Here is a 26,807-nt window from a genome sequence, read left to right as displayed (position 1 = left end):
ATGAAGATAATAATACTAAAGAATTTGTGTTTGCAATCATTTTCAGGAAGAAACTGAGTATTATCTGACAGAATTGCAGGGGTGTCAATACTTTTGGCCATGACTGTATATATTGGGGCAATGGCTGGTATTATGGGGGCACTATACTGTATATATTGGGGCACTAGCTGGTGTTATGAGGGCACTGTATATATTGAGGGCACTGGCTGGTATTATGGGGCACTATACTGTATATATTGGGGGCACTGGATGGTGTTATGAGGGCACTGTATATATTGGGGCAATGGCTGGCATTATGGGGGCACTATACTGTATATATTGGGGCACTAGCTGGTGTTATGAGGGCACTGTATATATTGAGGGCACTGGCTGGTATTATGGGGCACTATACTGTATATATTGGGGGCACTGGATGGTGTTATGAGGGCACTGTATATATTGGGGCAATGGCTGGCATTATGGGGGCACTATACTGTATATATTGGGGCACTAGCTGGTGTTATGAGGGCACTGTATATATTGAGGGCACTGGCTGGTATTATGGGGCACTATACTGTATATATTGGGGGCACTGGATGGTGTTATGAGGGCACTGTATATATTGGGGCAATGGCTGGTATTATGGGGGCACTATACTGTATATATTGGGGCACTAGCTGGTGTTATGAGGGCACTGTATATATTGAGGGCACTGGCTGGTATTATGGGGCACTATACTGTATATATTGGGGGCACTGGATGGTGTTATGAGGGCACTAAATACATTTGGGGGGGCACAGGCTGGTATTATGGGGGCATTAGTTAAGTCAAGAATTACAGAGAGCAGGCAGTTTACATGAGGTGAAGGCTGCTGTATCAGAATGTGATAGCACGATTCGATATAATATGAGGGCTTCTTCTGACAAGACAGGTGACATGATGTATCCTGAGGTAAAGGTTGCTGGGTACAGGGTGTGCCCTGGTGCAGAGCATCTCTGAGGATGCAGGCAGTGCCCTCCACCGCCCATCACTGAACCTGCCCCATCTCATCCCCTCAGGCAAGGGGCGGTTCTGCTATTTGTACAACACCTCAGCCCATCATGGGCGGGAAAAGCCTGCGTTTCACAGGCAGCCAATAGCAGCTGCGGAAAGCTCCTGACATGGGCGTGTCTCCAAGAACCTGGAACGCAAACGGTGCAGTGATTGGTAGGTGTGGCAGGAGGGCGTGGCTGGTCCCGCGGTGCCCGCAGACACAGAGACGTCTTCTCAGCAGCATCCGCCATCTTAACTCCGCACCGGGTACCGGACCTCAGCGGAGGAGGGGTGCACGGAACACGCGGAGCGCAGGGCTCGCCCTCCCGGATTATCGGAGCACTAGCACCGGAGGAGGGACGTCTGGTTGTTATTAGCTCCCGGAGTGAGGGAGGAGGGCCGAGAAGATGATGCCGGGGATGTGGCGGTGCTCGCCGGCCTGCCTGCTGCTCGTCACCGGGCTGGTGTGTGCTGCACTGGCGGCCCGAGGTGAGGGGGATGGGGTATGGAGGATTCCGAGGAGGTGAGGGGTCATAGGGCGGAGGTCACCGCAGCAGGAGACGGTTACTATGGAGACGTCAGCCCTGAGGAATTATCTATCACCTCTAATGTATCCTCATGTGTGTTAGATCTGTATCATATCCTTCTATGTAATGTCCGGATGTCTGCATGGAATGGCCATCTCCTGATCTAGTATTTCTCTATTATCTATCCATCCTTCTATCCATCTTTCTATCGATTATCTAGCCATCTTTCTATTTATCCATCTAGCTCTTCTATTTCTTCTGTCATCTATCCTTCCATCTATCCATCTAATATCTATGCCCTTAGTGACAGTTGCGATCAGCTGCCACGTTTACTTTCGGCTCCACTTTCACCATTTCCATGCCGGGGTGACACTGACAGCCGTTTGCTTGCACACTAGTGGCCCCCAGGCTTATAATGGGCCCTGAGGAGCTATCTCCAGCTATATAGCCATTTATTATTAGCATTTATTTTTCTATCACCATTGATCCTCCATTCTCCCGGGGCTGTACATGAGGAGAGTTACCTACAAAATACAAATATATATTACAGGGAACAAACTACCAATGACAGACGGGTGCAGAGGGCCTGGCCCCTGCGGGCTTACAGTCTACAGCAGCGTTCCCCAACCCCAGTCCTCAAGGCCCACCAACATCATGTTTTCAGGATTTCCTTAGTATTCCTCAGGTGATAATTGCTTCACCTCTGCAATACAAAGGAAATCCTGAAAACATGATCTGTTGGGGAACCCTGGTCTACAGGATAATTGAGTAGGAGACTGTCGATTTCTGGACTGAATTCTCCTTTCTCTCTGAAAGCCTTTCTATTATTTTGTAATGGGGAGGGGTGTCAGACTTCTCCCCCAGAGACCAAAAAATAAACCTGAGGCGTTTTCGACTGATGTTAAATGTTTGATTATCGTATTGCCATAGACGCAGAGATGCTGGCTGCCATCGCTATGTCAGGGAGCAGCTTCTCCGATTAATGGGGGCATTAGGACAATGAGAGAAGCTCCTTGCGTGCACTGATCGCTGCCTGTCTTGCCCTTAGCAAAGTTCAGTCTTGCCAGGGTACCTGCAGGCTACGTGGTATTGTGCCCTCTGCAGGACTTCATCTGTGTTGTGCAGGGATTCATTAATCTCCTCCCTGGGGAGCAGCGCTCCTCACACTCCCATTCATTTAGGATCCTGCACCCAGATAGGGGTCCGGGGGTATGCGCATTGCAGATCTCTGTACGATGGATATCAGTGGAGACCACACACAGTCACACAGTGACAATAGAAACCTCATTATATAAGACCGGGCCCGTGTCATCCCCCTCTGCTCCGTATTGCGCTCCATCTCTTTGCTGTGATGGGAAATGTTTTCTTTCAGGTGAAATCACTTTGTATATAAAACATTGTAACAATGCCCCAAATATTTGCATGTATGCTTTAATTCCAGGAACCTCCTGACAGGTGACGCTCTGTAATTTATTTGCATGGACTTTTCCTTTGCCCAAACGCCTCATTGCCAGTATTAGATGTACACCATGTTTTGGTTAATGGCGATGAGTTTCAGTTAACCCTCAAAGTCCTCTCCTCTGTGCCAGCAGGATTGACATCACTGATAGCTGCCGGTTGCTATATTGGACAGATATGTAGCGTTCAGCAGATGGGTGTATAAATATATTGAGTCCTAGTAAGACAATACTGCGGGAAATGTGCTTTATTTTTGGAGCGTGCTTTGCTGGCGTCCCATAATAGTGCGAGTCTTGTGACGACGTGCTAGATCCCTTTAGCACAATGCTTTCTAATTATGCTTAACATACTTAGTGCTCCTCGCTGTTTAGCTGGTTTCTACCAGATGAGGCTTGGAAAGTGTGGAAACGTTAATAGGGGAAAGTGTCTGCACTTAGGTCGACTTTATTATTTCTTACTGTAATGGTAGTTTATAGCAGTAATAGACTGGATGCTCAGTTAGTGATGTTAATCTAAGGGGATTTTGGGAAAAAGTGCAGATGTATAACTAAATGAGAGCCACTACCAAATTATCTTCTCTCCGAGCAAAAGCATCTGGCAATTGAACTCCAACTTTACCCCCATTCACTTTAGATGGTCTACAAGCAGGACGACTTTTATTCAATGTCCATAGAGGTCTCAAGACCCCCATACACATTAGATGGATGTCGGCCGATCATTCGCCTGGCAACAATCTTGTCCGACTCCCATACACGGGAGTGCTGGCTACTGGAGAACAGTACGATTGTCTGTCCAAAATCAGCAAAAAAATCCAAAATAATTGAAAATCTTTTACCTATTACAAAGCTAAAAGCTGACAGCAAACAGATGGCCGTCCGTCTGTGTCCTGTCCATGATTTTTCACAGACCTATAGACTTAATATAGGTGACTGATCCATAACGTGGATTGAACACGGACCCGTGTCGCTTCTTTTTTTTGCAAATAAAACAAGAGTATGTGAACAGCCCCATAGTACTTTAATGTATATGGATTCTGTGTGAATTTGATTTTGGTGTGAATGTGGAGCGAGGGATAAATGGCTGCCAGATGCTTCTGTTGTCAGTTATCCTGAACTGAGAATGGGGCAGATCTCACTTACACGCGCACATTAAATTTTTATCTGTGTGATGTGAGCACAGCTTTTCGGGGGGCCGTACCAAATTTCTGACTTGTCTCTAAGGATTTGTTCTGTCTTGTCTTACAAACAGGGATATTTTGTTTGGGTAGAAACAAAACAAAAAACAGTCACTGTTGAAAAATGTTAATGATCGGATGATTATGACTGTTACATGGTGATAATCGGTCCCACACGCTACCCTTATACCTATTCTTGGGATTACAATCTAATGGCACCCTGTTGTGCTGTATACAGTGTAAATGGTTCTTGGTCGTGCTGTATATGCTGCACCATCTGCTGATTAACATTAGCGCATGATTGCAAAGCGGTTATGTTCTCATAATGTTCAGGTCCAAGCAGAAAATGGAAAGACCTGCAGGGATTGTTGAGGAACAAGTAACGCATTCATTGGTATCCAGTATGGAATTTATTGTGCTGAGGTTATGAGAAGATTGCAGGCCTGGCATGGTACCACTCTGCTCCAGAGCTCGCCACCTTCCAACCAGTGCTAGTCCGTGAATATATCTGTGCCCCCCATCATTGTGCCGCTGTAAGTGATCCGGTTCACTGGATTTCTCTCTCTGAGATTGATTGCTTGTTTAAAAGACTCCCAGCTAAATGAGAGCTATTTCAGTCCGGCCATTCCTTTTGCACTGAATGCTTTGGTTTCAGTAGTCCTTTATATTTGGCATCTAGACACTGATTTTTAGAAGGGTTTAGGCCACATTATCTTATTCCACCTGCCTGAATCGCCTCATCTCTGCTTTCCAGATAGCCCAGGAGTGGACACAAATGGCAAGGAATGGTTCTGGGAGAACATTAGATCAGTTTATACGCATAGGTCTATGTACAGGAGGAATATGTTGTTGTTTTTTTTTCCAATTTTTGGATTATTATTATTTATTTATTTTTTTTGCCTTGGAAATTATTGATCATTTTTCAGTAACATGGTAGGCTAAATTCGCAATAGTAGTATTTGTTAATTTTATGATGTTGCAGATTTTCTGTAGCATTTCAGATAAATAGCTTTTTTCAGTGTGTCTTTGTGTGTGTTTTTATACATTTTTGATGCTGCGTTTTTTTTGTCTCTTTTTGGTATGTCATGGTTTAAATAAAGCGGTTTTTGATAGCTCCTGGCATTTGGCTTTGTCACAGCTTTATTGATAGTTACAATCGGAAAAAACGGAAGAGATAGGCGAACATGAATAAGATGAATTTTATTAGTACAAAAAATAGTAGTACACAATAAAAAAGAAGAGACAAAGGCTGTGTGCACACGCTGCGGAAAAGGTGCGGATTCATCCGCGCGGATTTTGTACAATCCGCAGGTGAAACCGCAGGTCAAAAGACCTGCGGTTTTACCTGCGGATTGCTCTGCGGTTTTGCCCTGCGGTTTTTCATCTCCTCAATGGAGGAGATGGCAAACCGCAGGAGAATCCGCAGAAAGAATTGACATGTCAATTCTTTCTGCGGATTGAAAACCGCAGATAATCCGCGCGGAAAATTCCGCACCGTCTGCACTGCGTTTTTTGATTCCCATAGGGAATCATTGTACTGTACACCGCAGCAAAAACTGCTGCGGGTCTGCAGCGGCCAAAACCGCTGCGGAACCGCAGCAAAATCCGCAGCGTGTGCACACAGCCAAACAGGTGTCTCAGCGCCATGAGCACATCAATCATGTTAACAACAAGTGAGCCACAAACATTTAATTGCATACGAGCAGTGCACCTGATGTGTGCACAATGTAATAGCAGGCCACACAATAGAAAAACCATAGTAAGGGTGTGTGCACACGCTGCGGAATCTGCTGCGGATTGATCTGCGCGGATTTTGCAAAATCCGCAGGTTGCCGCGGGTCATCTCCTGCCGCACAGATTTGCCGCAATCCGCTATATTGTTGCGGAATTTAAAGGGGACCCCATTTTTGGCCTATCAGCTGCAGCCACCGCCATCAGGGGCTTATCTATAGCATTCTGTAATGCTGTAGATAAGCCCCCGATGAAACCTGAAAGATAAGAAAAAACAGTTAGATTATTCTCACCCCGGCGTTCGGTCCCGTCCGGCGCCTCCCATCTTCATACGATGATGTCCTCCTCCTTGCTTCTCCCTCGGCTCCTGCGCACGCGTACTTTATCGGCCCTGTTGGAGAAGATCTGCATGGAGGAGTGGGCCAAGATAACTCCAGAGACCTGTGCCGGCCTGATCAGGTCTTATAAAAGACGATTATTAGCTGTAATTGCAAACAAGGGTTATTCCACAAAATATTAAACCTAGGGGTTGAATAATAATTGACCCACACTTGTATGTTTAAAATTTATTAAAATTTAACTGAGCAACATAACTTTTTGGTTTGTAAGATTTATGCATCTGTTAATAAATCCTGCTCTTGTGTGAAGTTTGAAGGCTCTAACTTATTTGCATCTTATCAAACCTGAAAAATCTGCAGGGGGTTGAATACTACTTGTAGGCACTGTATGTGTATATATATATATATATATATATATATATATATATACTGCATATGTGTGTGTCTCAATGACGGGTATATGGGCACGGGACTATGGGATGGAGAATATGTATGATGGGTATATGGGCACGGGACTATGGGATGGTGGATATGTATGACGGGTATATGGGCACGGGACTATGGGATGGAGGATGTGTGATGGGTATATGGGCACTGGACTATGGGATGGAGGATATGTATGACGGGTATGTGGGTATGGGACTATGAGATGAAGGATGTGTGATGGGTATATGGGCACTCGATTATGGGATGGCGAATATGTATGATGGGTATATGGGCATGGGCCTATGGGATGGAGGATATGTATGATGGGTATATGGGCACGGGCCTATGGGATGGTGGATATGTATGATGGGTATATGGGCACGGGACTATGGGATGGAGGATAATTATAATTTGTTATAACTAACCACAGTTAGTTACTATGCCCGGCGCTGCTCGCCATACATATTAGATACTATGCCCGGACAGCGACGGGCTCTTCAGCTAATATATATATATATATATATATATATATATATATATATATATATATATATTCTTTCGATTCTAACATGTCAGTGTGATTTGTACAGCGCACTGAATTGCTGACTTTTAAAAAACGGATCCGTCGAAAAACGTAAGAAACGGATGGCAAAAATTATGCAACGGATCAGTTTTTTTTGCCGGATCCGCTAGCCAGCAGATTGTGACTGATGGCAAGAAAACTGATGTGTGAAAGGGGCCTTACATGGGCAACCAATTGCTTACAATTTTTTGTTTCTCTTGTGGGGGGACGCTGCAAGAAATTTGATCACTTGCTGTCAGGTTCCCATACAGCTCACAGCTGATCGCTGGCCGTCTAGGTAGTGAGGGCACTGGGTCTGAGGAGTCAAGCATCAAAATACCAAAAGAAGCCTACCCCTTCAGTCTCTACCTGCTGTAAGTCATGTAATGTTTCCTCTCCTCCAGAGATTCGGCAGGTAGGAATGATTCTCAGTGCTGAGGTCTTCCCATTGAAATCAATGCTGTAAAAGCTGTGGCCAGTGTGTATCAAAATTGTGACTGAAGGTTAAATAAATCCCATTGTGCAGTTAAATCTGCGCTGACTGTTGAGATATTGTGGCATTTGCAGTATATAGAAGTGTGATTTATCACCTAAGAGATGTGAATGTGACTGTGTCATTCATGACTCATTTTGTAGGATGTAGCAGCCGCCGACCTCTGAAAGAATTGCAAAACCACTTTATTTGCTAGAGTCCATTCTTTTAAATAAACTGTTTTACAATGAAAAAGTGGTAGATATCAGAATTTGCTTTTTTATTTATTGATTTATACGTGGTCACGCACCCTAGATATTTTTTGACCAGCAGTATTAGTACCATCAGGTCCATATACTTGGCAGACTGCTGAGCGTGCATGTGGAGCGAAATAAGCTGCTGCCTGACACCTCGGGCGACGCTGATCTCCCTTGAGAACAAAGGATATTGTTCACCAAAAAGCCTCAGATACCAACAGATAATAGAAAATTTTCAGAAATGTTTCATGGCATGTCAAACTAGTAAGGCCACTAGACATTCGATGTATGAAAATGCACCCTGGTGGGTCTTCGGTTCCCTGTGTTGTCAGCCAGACTCCATAGACATAAGATTGTTCCTCTTGGTATCTGTTGATTTATGTGATTATTGTTATGCTGTAATGTTTTTTATTGTCTGTACAAGTCCCTTCTAAAATGTAAAGTACTGCGGAATTTGTTGGCGCTATAGCAATAAAATTATTATTATTATTAAATCACGTGGAAATTCTCTATTCGTTAAACTTCAAAATCTTTGCTCAGCTACAGATAAAAATAAGAAGAGTCCTTGCCATGTACTACCGTATATACTCGAGTATAACCCGACCTGAGTATAAACCGAAGCACCTAATTTTTCCAAGGAAAACTGGGTAAGCTTATTGACTCGAGTATAAGCCGGGCATGCATTGTCCCCTCATCCCTGTCTTGCTCTGTGTGGCTCCCCCCAGTCCCATCCTTCTATGTATGGCTGTGCTCCCCCGTCTTCCATCCGTCCGTCCATCCTGCTCCGTGCTCCCCCGTCTTCCTCCATCCTCCTCCGTGCTTCCCTGTGCTTCCCCATCCCCCTCTGTGCTCCCCCGTCCTCTTCCGTGCTCCCCTGTCCTCTTCCGTGCTCCCCCGTGCTCCTCTGCTCCCCTGTTCTGCTCTGTGCTCCCCTGTTCTGCTCCGTGCTTCCCCGTTCTCCCCCACCTCCTCTGTGCTCCCCCATCCTCCGTGCTCCCCTGTCCTCCTCCATGCTCCTCCGTCCTGCTTTGTGCTCCCCCGTCCTGCTCCGTCCTCTCTGCTCCCCCATCCTACTCCATCCTTTTCAGTCCTCCTCTCTGCTCCCCCGTCCTCCTCTCTGCTCCCCCGTCCTTCTCCTTGCTCCCCCGTCCTCCTCTGTGCTCCCCCGTCCTGCTCCATGTTCCCTCGTCCTGCTCCATGTTCCCTCGTCCTGCTCCGTCCTTCTCTCTGCTCCCCCGTTCTCCAAGGCTTCCCCATCCTTCTCCGTGCTTCTCTGTGCTCCCCCGTGCTGCTCTGTGCTCCCCCATCCTCCTCTTTGCTCCCCCGTCGTCCGTGCCCACCCGTCCTCCGTGCTCCCCCGTCCTGCTCTGTGCTACCCCAAACTCCTCTGCGCTCCCCCGTCCTCCCCTGTCACACTCGCCCTCCTCGTGCCATCGCTGAACGTCCCTGCGTCTCAGTTGTCCCGGCTTCCTGCAGCGCCTCCTGTGCTGAGCGGTCACGTGGTACTGCTCATTAAGGTAATGAATATGCGCTCCACACCTATGGGAGTGGAGACGCTTGCATGTTCATTCCCTTAATGAGCGGTACAACGTGACAGCTTAACACAGGAAGAGCTGCAGTAAGCCGGATCAACGGAGACGCAGGGTCGTTCAGCAATGGACAAGGGGGGTGAGTATGATGTCACAGCCGCCGTCTCCTGCTGCTCCCCCTCCTGCTTTCTGCAAAATTACTCGTGTATAAGCCCGGGGGGGGGGGGCATTTTCAGCACAAAAAAAATGTGCTGAAAATCTTGGCTTATACACGAGCATATGCGGTAGGTCTTATAGGGAATGTGAATGGTAAAATAATAAATATTTCCTGTTTTGTGCAAGATTCTGCGTCATTTTGATAGATGGTGTAGCTACCAGTCCGATGCCACTCCAAGAAAATCTCTTGAAAAAGATTGTATACCCTCTGTCCAATAGTTCTGTTGTCTACCAGTCCTTAAGTGCTTTGCAAAAATGAATGCCCTGGAGCGCAAGTGAAGTTAGGCAGCGTCTGTGGAGGAGCTGACCAACATTCCTCTGGTATGGTATGCCAAAACCTGAAAGAAAAATGATTACTCCAAGTTCAAGATGTTCAGTGCCGTTGTGCAGTTTTCCGGATCCCGGGAACACTTTGCTTTATTTATATTACCAATTTATAAAACACCATTAATTACACAGCGCCTTACAGACATTATTGGCATTGTAGGGCTGGATCATAGTAGTAATAATAATAACAATAATAATATTTGTTTTAGTCCTGTAGTGGCAACATATTCTGCAGCACTTTCTTTACAATCCAGATATGCATCAATATCTCAATATGACTTTTTATTGTGTCTTATGGGACAAAAACATGTTAATGATTTTGCAGAAATTTCAGCTGTGTTGGAAATTTTGCAATATCTGCAATGTTGTATTTGACCTTTCTCCCCATGGGGAACATTATAGTTGCATCAAAACTGCTACTTGTGAGATATGGGAAAATGATATCTACTTGATATCATTTTCCTATCGGATGGAATTCTCTACCAGATGCTGTGGCCCAGAATGCGTGATCCCAAACTCTGCTCCCCGCCCTTGGAATTCCACAAGACTATTCTTTTTTTTTTTTGTTAATTCTAATTTGAAGCTCTCTCCTGGGGGGGACATAGATCCCGTGTCCAGCAATTAGCACAGGGGTGTGAACTCTTGTGCAGCTACAAGCCAACTGGCTTCCTTTGTTTGACTCGGGCTGCCATCCTGGCACAACAGATCCCAGGCTAACCAGCGCAAGGCTCTGAGATATGGAATCTAGAAAATTACCTATAATAAAAGAATGCAATGTCTCTGAACCTAGCTGAGCACATAATCTGAATCAGCATTCCTTTCCTCACACACCCATACCATTGAGCCACCTCCTGAACCCTGCATTATAGAGTTATAAAGCATAGCTACTAGGAATTAAATTCAGTAGCCGTATTTGGTCTCCTTGGACAGATAAAATCCAGTGGACTCCAGTGGCGCAGCTGTGGTCTTATTTGGACCTTCGAGTGAAAAGTTATGGGCCAGCCACAATTCCACCTGGAAAATCATACTCTCAGATATGGGAGGAGGGAGGTGACCCAGCCCAGGGGTGGGCGCAGAGTGTCGGAGGGAGCAGCCTAGGAGATATTAGGCAGCCCCTCACTTTGGACTTAGATTTTTCTACTGGCAGGAGGACCGCTAGCTGACACGGCCAGGGGAATCACGTAACTAAGATTTGGACCTGTGATCTATCAGCGCCTCCCTGTGATCACATGCTACACAACACGGTAATTGTAACCTATCTGTACCCTACCCTTGTACTACACTCTTGACTGTATACTTGTATGTATTGTTCTGTGTATATATATATACTGTATATGCCTGTATATTTCTAGTGCACCTTTTCGGCGATTAAAGGGAATCTGTCGCCCCTTTTTTCGACTATGAGCTGCCGGCACCAACATCAGGGCTTATCTACAGGATTCTGTAATGCTGTAGATAAGCCCCCGTTGTAACCTGAAAGAGAAGTAAAAGGAGTTTTATTATACTCACGGGGGGGCGGTCCGGTCTTGGTCAGATGGGTGTTGCGGTCCGGCGCCTCTCATTTTCTAACGGTGACGTCTTCTTCTTTGCTGCCTGTCGTGGCTCTGGCGCAGGCGCACTGCTCTGCCCTGTTGAGGGTGGAGCAGAATACTGCAGTGCGCAGGCGCTCGACCTCTCCCGGCGCCTGCGCACTGCAGGACTTTGTTCTGCCCTCAATAGGGAGAGCAGTGCGCCAGAACTACGACAGGCAGCAAAGAAGAGGACTTCACCGTTAGAAGATGGGAGGCGCCAGACCGGACGGCGACACCCATCGGACAGGACTGAATCCCCATCGGACCGGACCGGATCGGATCCCCGGGTGAGTATAATCTAACTCTTTTTCTTATCTTTCAGGTTACATCGGGGGGCTTATCTACAGCATTACAGAATGCTGTAGATAAGCCCCTGATGCTGGTGCCGGCAGCTCATAGTCGAAAAAAGGGGTGACAGATTCCCTTTAAATATAAAATTAATCTTGGGCTGCTCTTTTATCTTGATTCATGAATCTCAACGTCCACATGCTCAGTTGGTTATATTATATGCTACCCCCCGGGTTGGTTTCTAACCTGACATAAGCCTGCTGTCGGACGGGGCTTATATCAAATGAGGAACTGGTGGCAGCAACCGTACTGTGTTAGTGAGGAACTCTGACAGGGGCGGCCGGGAGGTTTATATATATATCTTCAGCCTGGACTGGTGATGTATATCCCCCCTCACTGGGAGTGCCTTAATAACTCGTACCTACAAGGGAAGCCTTTCCAGCGACTATTTGCCTCGATGCAGTACCATGACTGACCTGGGGCAAGTGGTGGCGTGAGAGAGCCAATCCCTGATGGGTCCTTCTCTCCCCTCCCCAGAGGTGAGTGAAGGTGACACACCCCTTCCCCTGTGCGATCTGTCACACTACTATACCATTTAATCTGCACGTATCAAACCGGCCTAATACTTATCATGCACCCATCTTGTTTGGAAGATCTAGAAAGCCTTTTCCTGCGAGAGCAATAAAATGAAGTGGTCTTCTAACTTCACAGTGATTCTTCAAGCACCTGTGCTAACTGGGTGTTGGAGACCACCAGCATTGTCTGTGTTTGGATACGACACTGCCATGTTTTCTCAATGATTTATTAGACTGATGTTAATGTATAATTAAGTAAGCAAGATCCATCCAGTCACATTTAGTTTTACAGCTGTGGCAAAAATTAAGAGACCACTGCAAAATTTTCAGTTTGTCTGGTTTTTCTCTTTATAAATATATTTATGAGTAAAATGTAAATTGTTCTTTTATTCTATAAACTACTGACAACATGTCTTTGAATTTCCAAGCACTAAATTTTGTATTTATTTTCAGAAAATAAGAAATAGTCAAAAGAACAAAAAAATGCAGTGCTTGCAGACCTCAAATAATGCTAAGAAAACAAGTTCATAATCACTTAGAAACAACAATACTAATGTTTTAACTCAGGAAGAGTTCAGAAAGCAGTATTTTGTGGAATAGCCATGATTTTTAATGACAGCTTTCATGCGTATTGGCATTCTTTCCACCAGTCTTTCACACTGCTTTTGGGTGATCTTTTGCCACTCCTGGTACAAAAATTTAAGCAGTTCTTCTTTGTTTGATGGCTTGTGACTATCCATCTTGATTACATTCCAGAGGTTTTCAATGAGGTTCAGGTCTGGAGATTGGGCTGGCCATGACAGGGATTTGATGTGGTGGTCCTTCATCCACACATTGATTGACCTAGCTGTGTGGCATGGCGCATTGTCCTGCTGGAAAAAACAGTCCTCAGAGTTGGGGAACATTGCCTGAGCAGAAGGATTCAACTGTTTTTCCAGGATAACCTTGTATGCGGATTGATTCATACGTCCTTCACAAAGATTAACCTGCCCAATTCCAGCCTTGCTGAAGCATCCCCACATCATCACCGATCCTCCACCAAATTTCACAGTGGGTGCTAGACGCTGTGGCTTGTACACCTCTCCAGGTCTTCGTCTAACCATTAGACGACCAGGTCTTGGGCAAAGCTGAAAATTAGACTCATCAGAGAAGATTACCATACTCCAGTCCTCTATGGTCCAATCCTTTATGGTCTTCGGCAAACTTCAGCCTGGCTCTCCTTTACTTCTCATTGATGAAAGACTTTTTTCTAGCTTTACATGACTTGAGCCCTGCCTCTAGGAGCCTGTTACAAACTGTTCTTGCCGTTCACTTCACCTCAGTTGCCATTCCTTCTGCAGGTCACTTGATGTCATTCTGCGGTTGCTGAGTGACATTCTAATAAGATGATGGTCATCCCGGTCAGTGGAAAGTCGTTTTCGCCCTCTGCTGGTCTGTAGCTTTGTTGTTCCCAATGCCTGCTGCTTGACCTTGTTGTAATGGACTGCCATCTTCGAAATTTTAAGGATGGAGGCAACATGACGCTCGCTGTATCTCTCTACTAGTAAAGCCAGAATTGAGCCCTTCTTTTCCTCACTCAAGACTTTTCTTTTCAACTCCTTTGGCATGGTTAAAAGTTATTTTTTCATTCCTATTACTTTTGGGATATTACTAGCACTTGTTTTGCCATCCAACTTGTCCTATTGCAACAGGATTGTGAACACCACAGCAGGGTTTTTATACTTTCCTTCCTTAAATAAGATTTGGTTCAGGTGATCACCTAATCAGAAGCACATTAAGTAGAATGAGGTGTACTCTGGTTGGAATTTAACTGACACTTGAATGGAATGGCTGTCAGACATATAGAGAAGCTGATTTTTATAAAACTCTGCAGTGGTCTCTTAATTTTTGCCAGAGCTATATATTATTGGTCTTAAAGGGGTTGTCTCATCTTAAATGGGAAGACTTGCAAAGCGCTTGTATAAAAAAAAAACAACTTTTTCAATTTACCTTTTTATGAAAACTTTCGGTATTCTCGAGTGGACAGATTTTGAAATTCTATATTTTACATCTCATTGACCTGGTTACTGGCCACTTCTGCAGTCTGTCAGCAGTGACAGGTTTCCCAGGCAAGCTCTTTGCTATGGATCCAGCTACCATTCCCTTGCTCTCCTCTGGTTGCAACATTGGAGAACACACAGTTGAGGACAACACTACTCAAATGTTGCTGGTCCGACCTTACAATCCTCAGGAACCCACTGCCCCTCGACAAACAAGCTGGGAGGTAGCGGAGAGGTGTACTCCTGAAGACAGCGGAATAACCCTAGTTAAGATAAAGTAGGGAAGAAATGTTGAAATTTGTAATGGAGCCAGTCAGATGATTGGGATGTGCCGCTCTCTTGGCGCTCAATACAATCGAAAGCTTGTGGTCTGAAATGTGGGTGCATTAAAACGCATCCACATCATGGTATAAGGGTAACTAATTGACCCTATTAAAATCAGCCTGATGCCAGTATAAAACAAATAAAATAAATCAAATTAAAAGGTAAAAAAATAAATACATAACTTGAAATATAAAGTATGTGCATCTGTTTCTCCACTGCCTGCTCAGAAGCCCGGCCGTCAAGCAGCTGCACGAACTTTTCATTTCTTTAGCCTTTTTTGTGTTCTATCCTTTTTTTTTTTTTTTTTTTTTGATGTTGTATCTGAAAGATCCATTTTTTTTCTTACTTTGGCAGAACGCTGTTTGCACAGTTGGGCAGAAAACACTCAGAAGTTCTTGTGTTCTGAACATATTTCAATTTCTCCCTGATAAGCATCTTCTCTTCTGAAACCCCAGCAGATATAAGCCTCAATAGGAGGCAATTTTTTTTCCCTTATATGCAGAACTTTGTAGCCACGTCAGGTAAAAAGCAGCATAATTAACAGGCCTAATCCATTCCTGGTCACAGAACTAAATGTGAACGCAGACAGAATGTGGAAGTTTTTCCCAAGGCTATCGGCAGTCAGATTACAGTTATCATTTTTGTTTTTGCAATAATAGTGCCATGTTTTCCCAAAGGAGAAAGGGGAATATAATGCTGCCAGGCATCCCAACATCTCCCTATGGCCGGGGTCACACTTGTGAGAAACTCACACGTGTTTCTCGTCTCAATACCCGGCACTGCCGCCGGCGCTTGGGATCGGAGTGTGCGGCTTCATGTATTTCTATGCAGCTGAGCGCTCCGGTCCCGAGTGTCGGCGGCAGTGCCGGGTATTGAGACGTGAGACTCGCGTGAGTTTCTCGCAAGTGTGACCCTGGCCTTAAAGGGAATCTGTCACTACTTTTTGCTCTTCCATCTAAGGGGTAGTTCACATTGCGTTAGGGGCCATGTGTTGATCGCATCCGTTACATAGCTGCACTAATGCTATGTAACAGATGCGTTAACGCACCCATTGGCCGCAATTAAGAGTAATGCATCCTAACACATGCCAAAATCGGCATGCATTAGTGATGATGCACTTTATGACGCACCCTCGAACACGGTCTACCGCGTTTTCGGGTGCGTCGGGTCAAGCGCACAGCGACCGGACGCGTTCGCTGTGCATAGACCTGAATGGCTAACGCATGGTAGTGCATGGTAACGATCTGCTACCATCTGTTAGCGCTATGGGCAAAAACGATGTAAAAAATTAAATCTGCGTTAGAGAATCCGTTTAACGGATCCGTTAAACAGATGCCCCTAACGCAGTGTGAACCTAGCCTAAGAGTAGTATAATTTAGGGGCAGAAATCCTGGTCATTTTGATAAAATCACTGGTTTATCTGCTTCAGATCTTGCAGTTCTCTAAATGCGGAGCTCTGTATGACCCCGCCCATGCAACTGATTGGCAGCTTTTTGCCTATGCAGAGTGCACACAGAAAGTGGCCAATCAGTGTTGGGGGGAGGGGTTATACAGAACTCATGTGCATGCTTGGCTACATGGCACCACGGTGGCTCAGTGGTTAGCACTATTGCTTTGCAGCGCTAGGGTCCTGGGTTCAATATTTGCAAGGAGTTTGCGTGGGTTTCCTTCCACATTCTAAAGACATACTGATAGGGAATTTAGATTGTGAGCCCCACTGTGGACAGTGATGATAATGTATGTAAAACGCTGCAGAATATGATAGTGCTGTATAATCAAAGCAAAAAAAAAAAAAAGAGCCCTGCAATGATGATCTCCTGCTGATAAAACTGTGCTTTTATCAAAACTACAGCAAGCAGCATAGAAAATGACACATCGCTGGAATCAGGGTCTTTGTCTTTACATTACCACGTAATCTGAGAGAAGTGTGAAAGCCTGGTGAAATATACCCTTAAAATATAAAGGCTTGGGTATGCTGAATTTTGCATGCTTTACCCCCATTTTTTCCACATTATAGCCTGAACAAATATCTGCCAGACATCAAATGCACACTAAATGGTCAACCTATCCCCCTGTCAGTGAATTTGGCTGACCTTTATGTATTGCGTGTGACCACCTTCCCCCAATATTTTACAACACTTGGTGGTCCGCTATATCTGGTTTCTGTCAGTGAATACTTTACATTCACCTGCACAGCAAAAACTGATAAGCCAGGTTTTATGTTTTAGGCTGGGGTCACACTGCCATATTTCTCATCCAAGAATCGCATTGTAAAACTCACACTGGCTGTCGGCTCTCCTGACCTGGGCTTGACATAGGCATAGTAATCCATCATGCTGTCATGCTCAGGTCAGGAGAGGTGCCGGCCATTCAGTGCGGTGCGATTATCACAGGAGAAATACGCCAGTGTGACTCTGCCCTTAGTCTCCCTTTAAGTTTTAGAAACTGCTTTCCTCTCCTCATTATTTACTTTTTCAGGAAAAGCAACTCTACTGGAGACAAAGAACAAAAAGAAACACCCCATTATGTGTAGAGTGAGGAGTGAAGCGCTCCGGCCGCCCGTCATGGCAGCGTGTACAGTATTGCCTAATGAAACGCTCGCTACATGCCGGTTCTGCGGTTATGTCAGAAATCCCGGTGCCAGGCCATTAACTGATGTGTCTGCGGCTCCATCACTTGCGCATTCAGCCCCGGTATTACTGTGACGGTTCCGTGATGAAAGTGCGTTATTATACAATGTCTAACAGTATAAAGGAGGCAGAAAGCTGATGATCATAAAGCTTCATTGTCACAACTACTGCTGCACTCTCGTGTAGTCGTCTGTGCCACGTTCGTTCCTGGGATTTAGTATTATAACTGCTCCTCCAGTTATTTCAGAAATCACTTTCCCATAGCTTGTGTTTTATTTCTGACTTGCAGTACTTTAGTTCTCATTTACTGCTGGGCACAGCGTCTAATGGGGTAACATGATTTGTACATCTTGTAAGGCTCCAGGCCCACCAGAGCACAAAGCCTGCACAAACTGCGGAGCATAGAGCAAAACGCTGTGTCTGATGGCAGATGCCACCATTCATTTTTCATGTTGGATTTAGTAAGTATCCGCCCTGTAACATCTCCACGTACCTGTGTATGAAGGTGAAGACATATGGGAATAAAGGGCATATTACTGAGACCAGACAGAGTTTAGTGGGAGTTATTACAGCACTGTGTAACTTGGGGGCGTTATGTAATCCTAAGATATCTCTATGTATGAGCGCCAAGTTTTAGCTGCATCATGTGAAGATTGACATCAAAGAAATCATGTATGAAGTCATAGCTCGGAAGGAAAAATTTGGTAAAAGTCTGATATGTTGGTATAATCCTCAACGAGCCCATAATCCTCTCGCCTGTCATCCTGCTGCTCGGTGCTGGCATTAGTATCCTAATGATATGACAGGAGTGTACACTGTAAAAACTGGGCAAGCTTAGTTAATATTCTGCCTAGTGCAAGGCGTCATATATGAAGAAATTGATCAGCAGTAACCTGTTTAGCCAAGCCGAGTGTTCTTTGCGCATAGAACATAATTTTCTCTGCTGCGCTTGTCTAGTTTACATAGACCAATGTGCTGCCGAGAATGATGATTAGCATAAAATTCATTTTGGTTGACAAATGAGCATTTAGCTGGATCGTCGGGTGATTGGCATCCCATTTAGGAACACTCGTTCACCATAATTGGCTGTTGTAAATGCACCCTTACATTAAAAGTCTGGTATAAATGGTGACAATTTTTTTTTTTACTGTGCACCTAATAAATGCAGGGAAAAATGTCCAGTGTCCACTATGATTCCTGATTGTTAGGTATTTATTAGTCAGCTTCCATCATGGAAATGGCTGATGATTGGCCTGATTTTCCTTTTTGCTTTTTTTTCTCTCCCTTATTACATGTACATTTTTATGTCTGTGCAGTGGATCCGGTTTTTAGCGCCTGTTGATGACCGTCCTTGTGAATGCTTGTCCTCCCTCTGCTCCCACTACATAAAATACACAACATTTCACTTTATTACCTGCCGTAGTGATCTGTCCTTGGAGAGTTTTATGCAAATTGGCAAGACTCCATCTCCAGTGCAGCCAGCATTAAACTGTGGAGGAGTCTGGTTGTGGTGTATTGACCCAGTAAACTCCAGCGCTGCGCCTTTCCTTCCTCTGGCTTCCCGGCTCCATACTGCAGTGGACGAGTCAAGTTTACTTACTGCAGTCTCTGAGCTGCTGCATAATTCATGGACCTCCGGCAGACACATTATTTGATTTGCGGTTACTACTTATATTCTTTGCGCGCCCTATAAATAACAGGAGCTCGGGATTCAGGATCCTTCTCTTAAGATTACAGCAGTTTTACAACCCAAATAACACAAATTTATAGCTGACAATTACTGGTGCTGGGAGTCTGTCTGGAGCGCCAGGTGTTCGTACATAAAGGAGAAGACTTCCAGTGTTGTGGATACATGTGATGTTACTAGTCTGTGATCTTCTCTGTACAACAATGCAGACTATGCAGGTGATATACAAATAATGGAGAGAATGTAAATCGCAGGAGAATCTTCTTGCAGTTTTGTTTTCTTCAGTGGATGATGGGAGCACTTCTATTGATGTTGAGATCCATTATGGGGACTGAGCCAAATTTCAGTTGATAAGAAGCTGGCAAATGACAGAGTTGTCTCCTCTATGACTTGATAGCATTATTGTTTGGAGGAGATGGATAAACTTGGTGGAGAAAACAAAGCCACCTTTAATTCTGTGGTGTAATCTGGAGGGTCATTGCCTTGGAGGGTGTCATTAAGCAGCTTAATGATTGATTTCCTTCAGTCATCTGATTTTATCTTCCGCTGATTTTCCACCCTAATTGCACATCGGTTATGACCTTACAGGCTGGCGTGGAGCCGCCGCTTTTCCCACTGTGGCTTTCTAAAACCTAAATGATATAAATTTCTTCTATATTTTAAAGCATCAATTATCCCCACTTGAATTTCAAGTATCACTTTTTTTTAACCTCTTTTCTTATTTTTATCAAAGGAAAGTAGTCTTAAGCCTCTGATACATTTAGTGATGCACCAGTGATCCCGACCACGATACGACCCGGTTAGGATCGCTGGTGCATCGCTAAATGGTCGCTAGTGAGTTGCCACACAGGCAGATCTCACCAGCGATGCAGCAGCTGTCGGCGGTCGATACTTACCTGTCAGACGCGGCCAGGGTGACCATCTTCCGCCTGCGTCCATGGCTCGCTCGTCGGCGCCAGCAGGAAGCAGACGATGAGAAATGGACCAGGCCGATCTCGCGCGATCACCGATAACCACCGGGGGAGCGGTCGCAGTTGAGTGTCACATGTAGCGAGATCACTAGCAATATCGCTGCTGCGTCACAAAATCGGTGACGCTTTAGCGATATTGCTAGCGATATCTCTATGTGTAACAGGCCCTTTACTCTTTTAGATGGTTATTCTTTATTTGTAACCAACATTATAAGGCTGGAAAAAGAATGAAAAGCTTCTCTCTGCCGTTGACTGATGGAAAGTCTGTGCTGGATGCTACCTGACTTTCTAAATGGTGCAAATACTGATCACATTGATCAATGCAGGTAGCCGTGGTGTGGAACTTTCTCTGGAGGTGGATGGGGAGTGAGATATGATATGGGGCCACCAGTATTACACATACAATATGTTGAACCACTTTCTTAATTTGGTTGGGTAGGGTTAGGACATGCCTCATGTCTGGGCTGCTTGGGGATAAGTTTATTGAAGCTTGTTAACATCGATGCTTTCGCTGGTACCAAAACATTGTGTGCTATGGTGGGCACCTGTACGAGAGTAATCCTTTTGCCCTTCGATTCTGAAAGTTAGCCATGGATTTTGGACAGTGCTCCCTTCCTTGACATCTTTTGCATTATGTCTTTTTTTGGTGGGAGTACCTGAGAATTGGATAGAATTCTTTAACATGGTCTTGGAAGTTCAGTGCTCCTCTCATTGGCCCGAGTATTATTTCCCGAGTAAATACACAGTGGAAGCTTCACTGGTAGATTTTACCCCCCCCCCCCCCCCAAACACATGAACACTCATCTCCACTGAGCGTTCATGTGCATCCAATTGACAGAGGGGAGAAAGCTGCTGCCAGTTTGTGCTCCCAGTGACTTATCTTACCTGAAAACTAAAGGACAGGGCATTGACATTTCAATTATCTATCCCAGTTTCCTCTGTTTGGAGTGGCTGCTGAGGCCACCATGCAGTTGTGGCCAAAAGTATTGACACCCCTGCAATTCTGTCAGATAATACTCAGTTTCTTCCTGAAAATGATTGCAAACACAAATTCTTTGGTATTATTATCTTCATTTAATTTGTCTTAAATGAAAAAACACAAAAAGAATTGTCCTAAGGTCAAATTGGATATAATTCCACACCAAACATAAAAAAGAGGGTGGACAAAAGTATTGGCACTGTTCGAAAAATCATGTGATGCTTCTCTAATTTGTGTAATTAACAGCACCTGTAACTTACCTGTGGCACCTAACAGGTGTTGGCAATAACTAAATCACACTTGCAGCCAGTTGACATGGATTAAAGTTGACTCAACCTCTGTCCTGTGTCCTTGTGTGTACCACATTGAGCATGGAGAAAAGAAAGAAGACCAAAGAACTGTCTGAGGACTTGAGAAACCAAATTGTGAGGAAGCATGAGCAATCTCAAGGCTACAAGTCCATCTCCAAAGACCTGAATGTTCCTGTGTCTACCGTGCGCAGTGTCATCAAGAAGTTTAAAGCCCATGGCACTGTGGCTAATCTCCCTAGATGTGGACGGAAAAGAAAAATTGACAAGAGATTTCAACGCAAGATTGTGCGGATGTTGGATAAAGAACCTCGACTAACATCCAAACAAGTTCAAGCTGCCCTGCAGTCTGAGGGTACAACAGTGTCAACCCGTACTATCCGTCGGCATCTGAATGAAAAGGGACTGTATGGTAGGAGACCCAGGAAGACCCCACTTCTTACCCCGAGACATAAAAAAGCCAGGATGGAGTTTGCCAAAACTTACCTGAAAAAGCCTAAAACGTTTTGGAAGAATGTTCTCTGGTCAGATGAGATAAAAGTAGAGCTTTTTGGGCAAAGGCATCAACATAGAGTTTACAGGAGAAAAAGAGGCATTCAAAGAAAAGAACACGGTCCCTACAGTCAAACATGGTGGAGGTTCCCTGATGTTTTGGGGTTGCTTTGCTGCCTCTGGCACTGGACTGCTTGATCGTGTGCATGGCATTATGAAGTCTGAAGACTACCAACAAATTTTGCAGCATAATGTATGGCCCAGTGTGAGAAAGCTGGGTCTCCCTCAGAGGTCATGGGTCTTCCAGCAGGACAATGACCCAAAACACACTTCAGAAAGCACTAGAAAATGGTTTGAGAGAAAGCACTGGAGACTTCTAAGGTGGCCAGCAATGAGTCCAGACCTGAATCCCATAGAACACCTGTGGAGAGATCTAAAAATGGCAGTTTGGAGAAGGCACCCTTCAAATATCAGGAACCTGGAGCAGTTTGCCAAAGAAGAATGGTCTAAAATTCCAGCAGAGCATTGTAAGAAACTCATTGATGGTTACCGGAAGTGGTTGGTCGCAGTTATTTTGGCTAAAGGTTGTGCAACCAAGTATTAGGCTGAGGGTGCCAATACTTTTGTCTGGCCCATTTTTGGAGTTTTGTGTGAAATGATCAATGTTTTGCTTTTTGCTTCATTCTCTTTTGTGTTTTTTTCATTTAAGACAAATTAAATGAAGATAATAATACCAAAGAATTTGTGTTTGCAATCATTTTCAGGAAGAAACTGAGTATTATCTGACAGAATTGCAGGGGTGTCAATACTTTTGGCCACAACTGTACATATCAGATGTTTGGCCAGTCCAGCTGAAATCAGTGAGTTTGGCTGACTTTCCTGTTATGTGTATAGGTGGCGTTTAGCAGAGTAGCTCCCTCCCTCAATTTCCATAAGGATGCATGGTTAAATCAATTAACCAAGTCTGAAATTTGCTTTTATGTGGCCGAAAGAAGATTGTGCACCAATTGTCAATTATTGGGACTGTAGTCTTATTGACAGATTCCTAAAACCTGCATTAACCTGCGGACAGCTGGTGTACCTCGGATAATACTTAAGAGTAAGGCCGGGGTCACACTAACCAACGCAAAATACGGTCCGTAGTTTACAAGCGTAATACGGATGAATGACCCCTAAACAGTGCTCCGTATGTCATCCGTAAGCAAGGTGTGGTCGCGTATTTTGCGCATGTCTGCATCTGTATGTAATCCGTATGGCATCCGTATGGCGAGATTTTCTCGCAGGCTTGCAAAATGGACGTATAATGGAGCCCTATGACAGGGCTTCTAACAGAAACCAAAGAATAGATATAGACACATAGAATGCATATATATATATATGTGTATTCTATGTGTATATATCTATTCTTTCATTTCTTTATTAAACCTGTCAGTGTGAGTTTACTGTATAGCGCACTGAATTGCCGGCTTTGCTAAAAGACACCTGGTGCGTATTTCTCGCAAGTCACGTGTGGTCCGTGTGTAATCCGTATTTTTTGCGCACCCATAGACTTGCATTGGCGTATTACGGCCGTAGTACGCTGACAATCGCAGCATGCTGCGATTGGCACGGACCGTAGAATACGGACGAGAATTATACGGCTGGTGCGAGGGACCCCATAGAGAATCATTGGTCCGTGTCTAATGCGTGCTTTTAGCGCCTCTCACTCGGCCGTATTCCTCGCCAGTGTGACCCCGGCCTAAGGGTACATTCACATGTCTGTATAAGTCAGTCCACGATTGGACTGCAGTGCATGGACTTACCGGCTGGTCTCCTGACCCGAGCGTGACAGCTTCATATATTTCTATGCAGCTGTGAATCTCGGGCCTGATGACGAGCCGGTAAGTCCATACATTGCAGTCTAAGGGTATGTGCAGATGATCAGTAAACGCTGTGGATTGGACGCTGCGTACTTCTACAGCATTCAGCCCACAGTGTCCAGATGTTACAACATAGTGGATGGGATTTCAAGAAATCCCATGCTCACTATGCGTCCAGAGACACCCGTGGAGGCAGACATGCGTCGCGCCTTTCCAGACCGCAGCATGTCTATTTATCTTGCGGAGATGCAAGCCTCCGTAAGATATATCTCACCCTTACAATGTATTGCACGCGGTGAATCTGCACAGTTCAATTAACACATGCGGATTCACCTGCGTTCAAAAGCCAGCAGCACTTTGGACGCAGAGGACATGCGATGTGTCCAAAACGCTGCCAATTCCTGATCGTGGGCACATACCCTAAATATTAATTTAGATCTGAGATTGGACGTCGGAATGCTTATTATCTCATCATTTGTGCAGGTGAAGACATTCATTAGTCTCTAGTCCTGGCCGTTCCAAGTTTGATCACTGTGGATTACATGTCTGTAATATTTACCACCAAAAATGGAATCCAATCTGAGTAACAGTCCAGTTTTTTATTCAAAACATACAACTTCAACAATGATCTGTAATAATACACACAACTAAAAAAGCCCTCATTTCATAGTATGTAGTAGTAGTATGAAATGCTGAGTAGTTATGCCTATAGAGCAGAAGTAAGACAATCTCCTGGCCCTAAGGTGTTGAGTCATAGAAATATGATCTTTATCTTTGCTGTTGCAGTTCAGGTACAGATTAGGAGACAATGCAGCTTTACAAACGTGTTCAGGCATTGATTGCTGAGAATATCACAGCACAATGGCTGCCTTCAGTTCCGGCTCTGAGTCCAGGTGTCTGGTGGTTCCTCCAGCATGCTTTACCTTGGATGTCTCCTTCTGTGCTTTTCTAAATATCCAAGAATGTTCACAGGATTTACTGCAGGATATGTAGCATGGCCGATCATCTTAACATCTGTTAAATGACATTTTTTTTTATTTTACTCTTATATGGCGCCAATAATTTCCACATGACTTCATGGGCTTCCTACATTAATTTTCTACTTGTGTCTGTCCCCATTTTCTCGGAATTGAGCTTGTTCTTTGACCTCTTCAGGAGCTCAGATTTAGTAATAAAGTTGGGCCAACCAGTTTATGGTATGTAGTAGATATGAGCAAATAACTTGTGACGGCCTTGTCAGTAATCTGTGGCTGTTGGATGGGAGCCCTGCGTACAACCTCATAATTTCCGGCTTCCCTGGCTCTTATTCTGATTTGTAGACACATTGCAACCTTAATGTTACTGTGTGACACGCATGACATTGCTCCTTGCCAGAATCTGAAGAGACACAGAGGATGGCGGCAGTTAGGAGGTGGTTTGCAGGGCTCCTGTCTGGCGGCCACTGGACCAGGGTCCTTCCAATTATTTTAGTTCTGTAGTATGTAGTCAGCGCTAGGGAACATATTCAGGCCAAGATACGACTTGTTTTAATGACAGTCTGTTCTTGCACCTATTTGCGATGCAGATGAGTGCACAGAGCTGCCGACATGATTGCGCCAAGAATGCCAAAGTTTGTGTTTGAGTTCACACTGGGAGAACCGAGGGAGCAGAAGGGTTGTTGCTGAAGCTTTTCTCCATCATAGTGACAAGAAAGGTTTTTTATTTTAGGATTTACGGTATCTCCTGTGATATTGTCCCAGCGGTCCGTGTTGTGGTCCCAGTCATCTGTGTGTTTGCTGTGTGCCTGTGGAGCCCTCACACACAGGTTTATGTCTCCTCAGCAGCCTCCTGGTGTTTGTGCCCTTATCTTCAGCTTTGTATTTGCTGGTTATTTGTTATCAGGTCGCTTTATACGGTGGTCATGTCGCTCCACAAGAGAATTGAGGCCATTTGTATAGGAATAGCAGACAGTGTGTAAGCAGTTGTCGTCGTGTTTGTCGTGCTGGGGAAACACTGTTTCTGCTGGTGTTATTGTTTGGTGGAAAGCTGAAGGCAGGCGCTTGATGGGTGAGAGGCGGAAATATGCACCTGTGTTTATCACAGTACAAGTATCTAATTATAGGAGTTTACCCGATGCTATAATCAACATCACAAAACTAATATTGGGTAAGATTACAAAGTTCTTGAGAGAGGAGAAAAACAAGTATTCTGTGGAGATGTTGGATTAACGTTTCTGCAGATACTTAGTACGAAGCAGGATCCCGCGGCTTCATTGTGTGATCGACGAAGCGATCATAGAGATCTGGGAGTTCCTGCACCAATCGTGTCACAACAAACCATGGGAACGTGTCACCATGAATGCACTGGATCATTTATGATCAGTAGTTTGTGATATCACACAAGACTTGGCAACATGTTAGTAATTATCTTTGCAGGTAGCATCTAATCTTTTCTAATTAATGTCTTTGGAAGTTCTTATTGTCTTGGCCATTTATCTGATGGAATGATCTGACACAAAAATCTACATGGATTTTTCAGCCTCTTTGCTAGCAGGCATTCACAATGTAGAGGTATCCAAGTGCTAATGACTGTCATGTTTGTATAAGTGCGATTTAGGGTCTGTGCACACGGTGCGGATTCTACTGCGGATCCGCAGCGGATTTGCCCCTGCTGATCTGCAGCAGAACTGCAGGTGATTACAGTACCATTATAGCCTATGTAAAAAAAAAAAAAAAACGCTGTGCACATGCTGCGGATTTTGTGCGGAAAAAAAAAGCAGCATGTCACTTTTGTGCGGTTTTGCTGCAGTTTTCCACCTGCTCCATTCTAAAAATCCGCAGGTGGAAAACTGCAGTGGAAAACCGCACAAAAATAGCAGTGAAACAGCACAAAAAATGCACTAAATCCGCAAGAAAAATGCAGGTCATTTGACCTGCGGATTTAGTAAAATCCGCGCAGAAAAATCCGCGGGAGGATCCGCACCGTGTCCACATAGCCTAAGGGTGAGTGCAGACGTACTTTTTGGCCCTACGGATTTTTCCGCGCAGAATGGAAGAAATCCGCAGGTCAAATGACCT

At 44.7% G+C, this 26,807-nt stretch overlaps 1 protein-coding gene across 4 annotated transcripts in view; it reads left to right on the top strand.

Moving 5' to 3' along the window:
• The first annotated feature begins 1,203 nt into the window (after window positions 1-1,203).
• Window positions 1,204-26,807, top strand: part of CLSTN1 (calsyntenin 1) — a 121,815-nt gene continuing 96,211 nt past the window's right edge. For 3 of the 4 annotated variants that reach the window (XM_073585004.1, XM_073585003.1, XM_073585000.1), the window contains exon 1: window positions 1,204-1,500. In XM_073585004.1, the coding sequence (XP_073441105.1) occupies window positions 1,419-1,500 (82 nt within the window). In that variant the 5' untranslated portion in view covers window positions 1,204-1,418. The remainder of the gene's footprint in view (window positions 1,501-26,807) is intronic. The other variant, XM_073585001.1, reaches the window with a different exon arrangement.

The sequence above is a fragment of the Dendrobates tinctorius genome, unplaced genomic scaffold (assembly GCF_039654945.1).
Source record: "Dendrobates tinctorius isolate UK_male_01 unplaced genomic scaffold, ASM3965494v1 ptg000086l, whole genome shotgun sequence".
In the NCBI taxonomy this organism is placed as follows: domain Eukaryota; kingdom Metazoa; phylum Chordata; class Amphibia; order Anura; family Dendrobatidae; genus Dendrobates; species Dendrobates tinctorius.
This window is presented reverse-complemented; position numbering and strand designations above follow the sequence as displayed.